Here is a 10406-nt window from a genome sequence, read left to right as displayed (position 1 = left end):
CTTTATGCACTCGCTATGTCCGATTTTAAAATAGATTTTCGGTGAAAGCACATTTTGCAATATTCTGAGTAGATAGCCCGGCCATCACAGGCTAGCTATTTTGACACCCACCAAGTGTGGTACTCACCAAACTCCGATTTACTATTAGAAAAGTTTGATTACCTTTGCTGTTCTTCGTCAGAATGCACTCCCAGGACTTCTACTTCAATAACAGATGTTGGTTTGGTTCCAAATAATCCATAGTTATATCCAAATAGCAGCGTTTTGTTTGTGCGTTCAAGACACTATCCGAAGGGTAAAGAAGGGTGACGCGCCCAACGTGTTTCGTGACAAAAAAATTCAAAATATTCCATTACCGTACTTCGATGCATGTCAAACGCTGTTTAAAATCAATTTTTATGCGATTTTTCTCGTAAAAAAGCGATAATATTCCGACCGGGAGTCGTTGTTTTCGTTCAAAGAGAGCGAAAGTAAACATGGTGTCGGCTCGTGCACGCGCCTCCAGTCTCATTGTCCTCAGATCGACCACTTACCAAATGCGCTAATGTTTTTCAGCCATGGCCTGCAAAGCCACCATTCATCGTTCTGGCGCCTTCTGAGAGCCTATGGGAGCGTTAGAAAATGTCACATTATGCCAGAGATCCCCTGTTTTGGTTAGAGATGATCAAGAAGGCCAAGAAATAGTCAGAGAGAGCGCTTCCTGTTTGGAATCTTCTCAGGTTTTGGCCTGCCAAATGAGTTCTGTTATACTCACAGACACCATTCAAACAGTTTTAGAAACTTTAGGGTGTTTTCTATCCAAATCAAACAATATATATGCATATTCTAGTTACTGGGCAGGAGTAGTAACCAGATTAAATCGGGTAGGTTTTTTATCCGGCCGTGCAAATACTGCCCCCTATCCCCAACAGGTTTTAACACAGAGGCTGCAGACCTCACGTACCCGGAACAGACTGATTACATTTTGTCACTGACTTATATAGTGGCGAGGGGAGAAGGGTGTGTTTCATCGTTTATAACCCCTGTCTCTTCACAGGGGCGGGCCACTGATTGGTCAGGGCTCTTTCCTTATGAAAACCCAATTCTCTCATTTGGAAGCTAAAATTACATTTAATCTCCTAACAAACCGTTTCAACATCAAACATTTAAATTGCACAACAATTCCATGTGACTCTGATAACTAGAATGCGTAGACTTTCCCAGGTACAGTTTATGTCATCCTGTCATCAGTCATAATGTCTTAGATGACAACCGAACTCACATCCATACTCATTAAATACCTGGTATATTTCCAACTGGTTCTATTACCGAAATATGGTTCCATTCCCCCCACTTGTTTGATGTTCCCAGACTCTCTATATTTAACAAAGGCTATTCAAAAGTCCTTAAGTAGGGTCAGAGAGAGAGGGGAAGGGAGAAAGGTCTTTATGGGGGGTCATACACCTTACCCACAGGCCAACGTCATGACACTGCAGTACCAAGTGAGATGGCAGCCCAGGACTCCAGTTCACATATTCTAAAATCTTCCCTTGACTTTCCATCCTGCCGCCTTGTGACTTTGTCCTCCTGAATTGTCCCTTTATGAGCCGTATTATCTTCCTCAATAAATCTTTAAGTAACTATGTACTTTGAGGTGTTGCGTCACGAGAATTGGGAAGAGTAGAGTATTGCTCGGCACACATACGTACCATGAATGGAACTTCCACAGGCACCTCAGTCCAATTACAACCCTCGTCCTGGTCTCTGTCCAATGCCACATCACCTACAGGTGCAAAGTATGAACACATCAGGAAATGTTCCCACTTATAAGCACAAACATGTCTTGAGAAATGATCATCTTTAATACTCTGCTGCTCAGTCTGTTAGTGTGTGCACCACAATGGCAGCAGCCATGGAGTCAATCAGTTGTTCAATATGTCTGGATCTACTGAAGGATCCGGTGACTATTCCCTGTGGACACAGCTATTGTATGGGCTGCATTAAGGACTGCTGGGATCAGGATGATCTGAAGGATGTATATAGCTGTCCCCAGTGCAGACAGACCTTCACCCCAAGGCCTGTTCTGAAGAAAAGCACCATGCTAGCAGAATTGGTGGAGACTCTGAAGAAGACAGGACTCCAAGCTGCTACCCCTGCTCACCATTATGCTGGATCTGGAGATGTTGCGTGTGATGTCTGCACTGGGAGAAAACTCAAAGCTGTCAAGTCCTGTCTGGTGTGTCTGGCCTCTTACTGTGAGACTCACCTCCAGCCTCACTATGAATCTCCTACCTTTAAGAAGCACAAGCTGGTCAAAGCCTCCACACAACTAGAGGAGAATATCTGCTCTCATCATGACAAACTGGTGGAGATTTACTGCCATACCGATCAGCAGTTTATCTGTTATCTGTGTACAATGGATAAACATAAAGCCCATGATACAGTCTCAGCTGAATCAGAAAGGACTGAGAGACAGGTAAGGACAACAACTCTGTAATAATTGTTCATTCACAGTATCAATGTGAGAATACTATTAATTACAGAATATTATTCACTGCACATATATTTCTGTATGACATTGAAAAGGAAGTTAGCCCACACCCAATAACCTAAGGCTGGCAGGTAGCCTAGCCGTTAAGAGCGTTGGATCAGTAACTGAAAGGTCTCTGGTTTGAATCCCTGAACCGGCAAGGTGGGTGGGTGGGGGGGACCCAGGACCGAGTTAAGTACATCCTGGATTAAGGCAGCCACTGTCAACTCTCTGATTCAGAGGGGTTGGGTTAAATGTGGAAAACACATATCGGTTGAATGCATCCAGTTATGTGTATCCACTTTCCCTTCCCACATATCCACATATGAATGAAACAGAGGTATTTCGATTACAACACTCACATTATGTGTAACCTTGACTGAGACATGAGGAGTTGCATTGGCTCCCTGAGCTAATGCCTAGGCTTTGAGTGCTTTTGCAGGCTTATGTGCTTTTTGGCACACAGGAGACCTGGGATAGCAAATGATCAGTCATGCGCATACAGACACGCATGTGACTTTTCTTCCATAGGTCATGGACTTTGACCTATCATGAAGTTTGATCTCTTCTCAGTAAGACAGAGTCACTTGTACACATGAACAATGGACTGACATTTGTTTTTTCAACCAGAGTCAGCTGGGAGAGAAACAGAAGGAAACCAAACAGAGAATCCAGAAGAGACAGAAAGAGATACAGGATGTGAGACAGGCTGTGAAGTCACTCAGGGTGGGTGTTGTTGACCATTTGGATGTATTTACTTAGAAGATAGTCACCTTTAAAGTAAACTACAGTAAAACTGAAGCCAGTGAGTAGCCCAGTGCTGGGCCATGTTCCAATCCCACTGAGCCCCACAGTGGGGAACAGGTTGTCTGGGGTTCTTCTGAGAGCTGAGTGAATGAACTGGTTGAAATGGAACCCCTCCTCTCTTTGTTTGTTTCCTAACAGCGCTCTGCACAAGCAGCAGTGGGGGACAGTGAGAGGATCTTTACCGAGATGATCCACTTAATTGAGAGAAAGTGCTCAGAGGTAAAAGAGTTGATCAGAGCCCAGGAGAAGGCTGAAGTGAGTCGAGCAAAAGGACTGCTGAAGCAACTGGACCAGGAGATGGCTGAGCTGAGGAGGAGAGAGGCTGAGTTGGAGCAGCTCTCACACACAGAAGACAACATCCAATTCCTCCAGGTGATATCACGATCTCTCTGTCCCCAGCATCAGGTGTTACTGCTGAAAGTGAAATGTTTGTATTTCTCAACAATCATCTGTTCTGTGTTTTTATGTCTCTGTAGAGTTTCCAGGCTCTCTGTGTCCCTCCTCGATCTGAACACTTACTCAGCATCACTGTCAACCAACACGTCTTCTTTGAGGATGTAAGGAAATCAGTCGCTGAGCTAAAAAGCCAATTAGGACAAATCTGCTCTGGGGAAATTGCCAAGATCTCTGTAAAAGGTAGGTAACCTAGGCAACTACTGAGCCCTTTGACTTTCTGTAATGTTTTTGTCATGATCACTATTGAAACAGTGACATTTAATTCCCTATGTTTCCATAGTGACAAAAGTCCACATTGTTCCACCTTCTGAGCCCCGTTGTCTTCCATCATTTGACACAACTCAGAGAGTTGCATCACATTGGAATGACACTAGCATCACATTGGAATGACACCACCTGTCAGAAGACAAGGCCTGAACCCAAGACCAGGGAAGAGTTCTTAGAATGTGAGTAAAGAATATACCCCAGCTAGCGCACAACGTTCTGAGAACCATACGTTTCTTAGAGCTTTGTGAGAGCATGGTTATTTTGCATACGATCTTTCCACAGTATTCTGAGAATGGTGCAGGATACCCAACTAGCACATAATGTTCTGAGAACCATGTCTCTTAGGTGGGACTTTCAGTACTTCAGCATACGGATTTCTACGTGTTTCCTCATTCATTAAAAAAAAGTGGTACCGGTTGCCTTCAGACAAGTGCCGTGACATTTGTGGGGGTCGTAGAGCAAGTTAGTTTGTAGCCCAAATGGTTCGGACACTACCAAACAAAAGTTGGCACATCGACATCGCCACTTTACATAAAAACCACAAGAAAACATTAAGAAAGTTCAAATAACATTCTACGAGTGTTATTTCAAAACATATACATTCCGTTATCAGCATCAACAAAACTCTATCTTGTTAAGTGTGTTCAGGTGTGTCGGCCACATCCACTAATTGGATCTTAATGAGTGCTTGCCAGCTAGCACATTTTGTTCCTTGGAAGTTATGGGAATGTAAGTTTTTGGTTTCCCATTGGTTCTGGGAACGAAGCCATACATTTCCTAACCGGTAAAATGTAGTGTTTTTTAAACGTTCTGAGAACGGAAGTAAAAACATTTTTAAATTATTAGGTTGCAGGAAGTTCTGAGAATGTTTTACTATGGTTCGCTGAAAGTTTTCCTGGGAGGTTTTATTAACTTTCTGAGAACAGAAATTATTGATATTTGAAAGTAATTAAATAACATTCTGAGAACATGATTCAATAAGACTTTTAATAACACTGCTAGCTCAGTTTGGGTTAACTGTTTAGAACTCCAAGCACAGATAGGACACATTGGAAAGTCATTTGCTTAGGCATTAATCATGCATTTATTTTTCTATTGTGGCACGGCGTCAGTGAGCCTCAAACCTATGATCTTCTGTTCTCTATTCATGGAATTAGTCCACTACACCACCAGGACAGTTGTGTTTAATTTTTTTAACTTATACAAACCTGTTCATTTTAGTCTATTCAAACAGACCTTATTTCAACATAAAAAAGCACTCATTAATATCAGGTGTGGTCAATTAGTGGGCGTGGCCAGCATACCTAAACACACTTAAGAAGATAGAGGATAGAGAGAGTTTTGTTGACGCTGAGAACTGTTTTCTCCTTCTCACCTTCTGACACCCAGATGGCGGCACACATCTTTGCGTGCCTAGCAGATATCTTAGCATGAATGTTGGCCCACCACCTTAAGCTCAACCTCGACAAGATGGAGCTGCTCTTTCTCCCGGGGAAGGCCTGCCCACTCAAAGACCTCTCCATAATGTTTGACAACTCCACAGTGTCCCCCTCCCAGAGTGCAAAGAACATTGGTGTGACCCTGGATAACACCCTGTTTTTCTCTGCAAACATCAAAGCAGTGACTCGCTCCTGCAGGTTCATGCTCTACAACATCAGTAGAGTAGGACCCTACCTCACACAGGAAACAGTCCAGGTCCTAATCCGGCACTTGTCATGTCCCATCTACACTACTGCAACTCTCTGTTGGCTGGGCTCCCCGCTTGTGCCATCAAACCCCTGCAACTTATCCAGAAGGCTGCAGCCCGCCTGGTTTTCAACCTTCCCAAGTTCTCCCATGTCACCCCACTCCTCCGCACACTCCACTGGCTTCCAGTTGAAGCTTGCATCCACAACAAGACCATGGTACTTGCCTACGAAGCAGCAAGAGGAACTGCCCCTCCCTACCTTCCGGCTATGATAAAACTAAAAACTTACGTTCACACAGCTTCCAAGGAACCAAATGTGCTAGCTGGGACTGTACATTGCACTTTAATATACTACACACACGCACACCTGCATGCACACATACATTTCACCTGTTGTTTTTTCTTCATCCTCAGATTACTGTCAGCTCACATTGGATCCCAACACGGCATTTAACTGTCTGTGTCTGTCTGAGGGGAACAGAAAGGTGACACGGCGTTATAAGGACCAGCTTTATCCTGCCCATTCAGACAGATTTACCACCTACCCCCAGGTGTTGTGTGGAGAGGGTCTGTCTGGAGCCTGCTACTGGGAGGTGGAGTGGAGCGGGGACTGGGTTGATATAGCTGTCTCATATAAAGGGATCAGCAGGAGAGGACCTGATGAGGGTTTATTTAGAAGCAGTAAACAGGCCTGGTGTTTGGAGTGTGATGCTTCTGGTTGCTCTTTCTATCACAATGATAAACAGATTGTCATACCTGTCTCCTGTTCCACCAGAGTAGGAGTGTATCTGGACCACAGTGCAGGAACTCTGTCTTTCTACAGCATCTCTGACACAATGACCCTCCTCTGCAGAGTCCAAACCACTTTCACTCAGCCCCTCTATCCTGGGTTCACTGTCTCTAGAACTGTGAATATACTGAAACAAACCAAGATTATTAGAGCAAACTAAAACTGAAACTAAAACTAAAACTAATCTTGAAAAAACAATTTAGTAAACTGAAATAAATTAACTAAGAAATTGTAAAAAAAAATATATATCTTATTTACATTGACGGTCTACCTGGGAACAGTGGGTTAACTGCCTTGTTCATGGGCAGAACAACTGATTTTTACCTTGTCAGCTCGGGGATTCGAGCAGACTAACCCATTTTAAAAACTAAAACTATACTGAAACTATTATCTTTGACTCCAAAATAAAATAAAACCATCATTAACTATGTTCAGTTGGAGTTTTTTTCTCAAAACTTTGGGCAAATATCTAATTTTTATTTATTTATTTATTTCACAAGGTAGGCAAGTTGAGAACAAGTTCTCATTTACAATTGTGACCGGGGCCAAGATAAAGCAAAGCAGTTCGACACATACAACAAGACAGAGTTACACATGGAGTAAAACAAACATACAGTCAATAATACACTAGAAAAATAAGTCTATATACAATGTGAGCAAATGAGGTGAGATAAGGGAGGTAAAGGCAAAAAAGTCAATGGTGGCAAAGTAAATACAATATAGCAAGTAAAACACTGGAATGGTAGATTTGCAGTGGAAGAAAGTGCAAAGTAGAAATATAAATAATGGAGTGCAAAGGAGCAGAATAAATAAATAAATAAATAAATACAGTAGGGGAAGAGGTAGTTGTTTGGGCTAAATTATAGATGGGCTATGTACAGGTGCAGTGATCTGTGAGCTGCTCTGACAGCTGGTGCTTAAAGCTAGTGAGGGAGATAAGTGTTTCCAGTTTCAGAGATTTTTGTAGTTCGTTCCAGTCATTGGCAGCAGAGAACTGGAAGGAGAGACGGCCAAAGGAGGAATTGGCTTTGGGGGTGACCAGAGAGATATACCTGCCGGAGCGCGTGCTACAGGTCGGTGCTGCTATGGTGACCAATGAGTGGTGATAAGGGGGGACTTTACCTAGCAGGGTCTTGTAGATGACCTGGAGCCAGTGGGTTTGGCGACGAGTATGAAGCGAGGGCCAGCCAACGAAAGCGTACAGGTCGCAGTGGTGGGTAGTATATGGGGCTTTGGTGACAAAACTAATAGGGTTTTCAATGGGCTTTTCAAGCTTTTAGGGTGTTTTCAAGCTACTGAATCAGGAGAAGCCGACATTTAAAATAGACCTAGCTTGTGCATCACTATCACTAGGGACGGACTTTGATTTGGAGGCCACAGGCAGATGCCAGTCTGAGCCCACCCTTCCCCTTGAACGAAGCAGAATAAAAAGGCTAACTGAAAACCTTTGAAATACCCTTCATTAGTAAAGGTCTTTGCATCACCACCTACAGGGGTGGGCAATCATTTTGGCTCGAGGGGCACATTTGGATTATACAATTCAACAGACCTTTTTGGGACCAGTTTGTGTGTCAAAAGCAATTTGCGGCCCAGAAACAGGGCAGTTGTTTGAAAATAGGTATCATTATAGTTTCTACATACAGTGGTTCCTCCTTTAAAAGTTACGTCATACTGAAGCACACCTTGTGTGCTGCCGCAGCATTCTGTGGCACGTCATTTAATTCTCAGCCATTTCTTCTGTTACTGCAAGTTATTGCTAGTTTGACCACCAGAGAGCATCTTTGAGAAGCATTTGATAGTACTTCCGTATTGGCATTACCAGAGAATTTAAAACCTTTTTTGTAATAACATAGTATATGGGATTGATTTTAAGAAATTTGGCTTAATTAATTTGATTAATATTGTGGTGTTTCTATTCAGAGAAAAAATATGCACAATCGTTTGTCTCTACATTAACTAACATATTCCTCTCAATTGCAAATTTTTTGCTTGACTCGTTATGACGTTACAACTACTTACATTTGCCTCCCCGTAATGTTTTGTCAGCCATCTTTGCTGAAGAAAGTCAACAGGGAGGGGTGGCTCATGTCAAATTCATCATTGGAACCACTCGATATGATTGGTCATATAAAAACCTTGGGACCCAAATGCATACTGAGTGCTCTAACTCTCCCTTGTGGTGGTCTGGAGCAATGAAGCCGTGATGCTGGGTACCTCTAAGTCCCGCGCTGTAAGCTTGCAACTTTTCAAGGAGGAACCACTATACTTTCTGTCTGGTTTTAGTTACTCTGCCTTCAGAAAGTATTCACACCCCTTAACTTTTTCCACATTTTGTTGTGTTACAGCCTGAATTTTATCACTTAAGGATAGGACCCTTTTTTTTCTCAATTTTCACCTAAAATGACATACCCAAATCTAACTGCCTGTAGCTCAGGACCTGAAGCAAGGATATGCATAGTCTTGACACCATTTGAAAGGAAAATCTTTGTGGAAGTTTGTGGGAATGTCAAATGAATGTAGGAGAATATAACACATTAGATCTGATAAAAGATAATACAAACAAAAAAAAACATGTGTTTTCTATTTATTTTTTGTTCCATCATCTTTGACATGCAGGAGAAAGGCCATACACTTAGATAGGATTTTAGGTGTAATTTAGATGTTGTCCCATAGATGACAGCAGTGTGTGTGCAACGTTTCAGACTGATCATGTGAAGAATTGCATCACTACACAACATTTTGTATCAAGTTTGCCAGACGTTTGCCCAAATGTGCCAAATTGATAAATGTATACATTTTCAAGTACATAACTATAGAGAACATACAAAAATGCTGTGGTAATAAAACATTTAAGTTTGCACATTCCAAGGCCAGGCAGGGGTTAGAGACAGAAGTAAGTACATTATTTACCTTCAGAGGTGAATGTATCAAACCAGTTGCTGTGATAAAAGTGTTTTGTTGTTGTGCACTATCCTCTAACAACAGCATGGTATTTTTGTTGTTGTAATAGCTACTGTAAATTGGACACCGCAGTTAGATTAACAAGAATTTAAGCTTTCTGCCCATATAAAACATGTCTATGTCCCGGAATTGGCTGTTGTTTACAACGTCATTCTAGTCACATTATCGCATATTGAGCAACAACCGTCCCGGTTTAGGGACACCGATCCCATTAATCAATTTTAACAAGTCACATAATAAGTTGCATGGACTCACTTTGTGTGCAATAAGTATTTAACTTGATTTTTGAATGACTACCTGATCTCGGTACCACACACATAAGGTCTCTCTGTCGAGCAATGAATTTCAAACACAGATTCAACCACAAAGACCAAGGAGGTTTTCCAATGCCTCGCAAAGAAGGACACCTATTGGTAGATGGGTAAAAAAAAGCAGACATTGAATATCCCTTTGAGCATGGTGAAGTTATTAATTACACTTTGGATGGTGTATAAATACACCCAGTCACTACAAAGATACAGGCGTCCTTTCTAACTCAGTTGCCAGAAAGGAAACCGCTCAGGGATTTCACCATGAGGCCAATGGTGACTTTAAAACAGTTGCAGAGTTTAATGGCTATGATAGGAGAAAACTGAGGATGAATTAACGACATAGTAGTTACTTCACAATACAAACCTAAATGACTAAGTGAAAAGAAGGAAGCCTGTACAGAATATAAAATGTTCCAAAACATGCATGTTGTTCACAATAAGGCACAAAAGTAAAACTGCAAACATTTTGGCAAAGAAAATAACTTTCACTGACTACCACTCTTCATATTTTCAAGCATTTTGGTGGCTGCAATATGTTATGGGTGTACTTGTCATCGGCAAGGACTAAGGAGTTTTTGGGGATAAAAAGAAATGTAATAGAGCTAAGCACAGGCACAA

General features: G+C 42.0%; 1 protein-coding gene across 1 annotated transcript; it reads left to right on the top strand.

The window, feature by feature from the left end:
• Window positions 1-1858: 1858 nt before the first annotated feature.
• LOC115195544 (E3 ubiquitin/ISG15 ligase TRIM25) lies at window positions 1859-6736 on the top strand. The gene is made up of 7 exons (XM_029755496.1): window positions 1859-2455; window positions 3140-3235; window positions 3455-3688; window positions 3793-3952; window positions 4053-4069; window positions 4176-4218; window positions 6141-6736. The coding sequence occupies exons 1-7, from the start codon at window positions 1880-1882 to the stop codon at window positions 6674-6676; spliced, it is 1662 nt and encodes a 553-aa protein (XP_029611356.1). The 5' UTR covers window positions 1859-1879; the 3' UTR covers window positions 6677-6736.
• Window positions 6737-10406: the final 3670 nt, after the last annotated feature.

Source organism: Salmo trutta, chromosome 6 (assembly GCF_901001165.1).
Source record: "Salmo trutta chromosome 6, fSalTru1.1, whole genome shotgun sequence".
NCBI classification, from domain to species: domain Eukaryota; kingdom Metazoa; phylum Chordata; class Actinopteri; order Salmoniformes; family Salmonidae; genus Salmo; species Salmo trutta.
The sequence above is the reverse complement of the archived record's forward strand: the minus strand, read 5'-3'. Positions and strand labels throughout refer to the sequence as shown.

Coding starts and splice junctions, on each gene's coding strand:
- LOC115195544 (XM_029755496.1), top strand. CDS start 1,880: ATGGCAGCAGCCATGGAGTCAATCAGTTGTTCAATATGTCTGGATCTA. Junction 3,236..3,454: donor AGGCTGTGAAGTCACTCAGG/GTGGGTGTTGTT, acceptor GTTTCCTAACAG/CGCTCTGCACAAGCAGCAGT. Junction 4,219..6,140: donor CAGGGAAGAGTTCTTAGAAT/GTGAGTAAAGAA, acceptor CTTCATCCTCAG/ATTACTGTCAGCTCACATTG.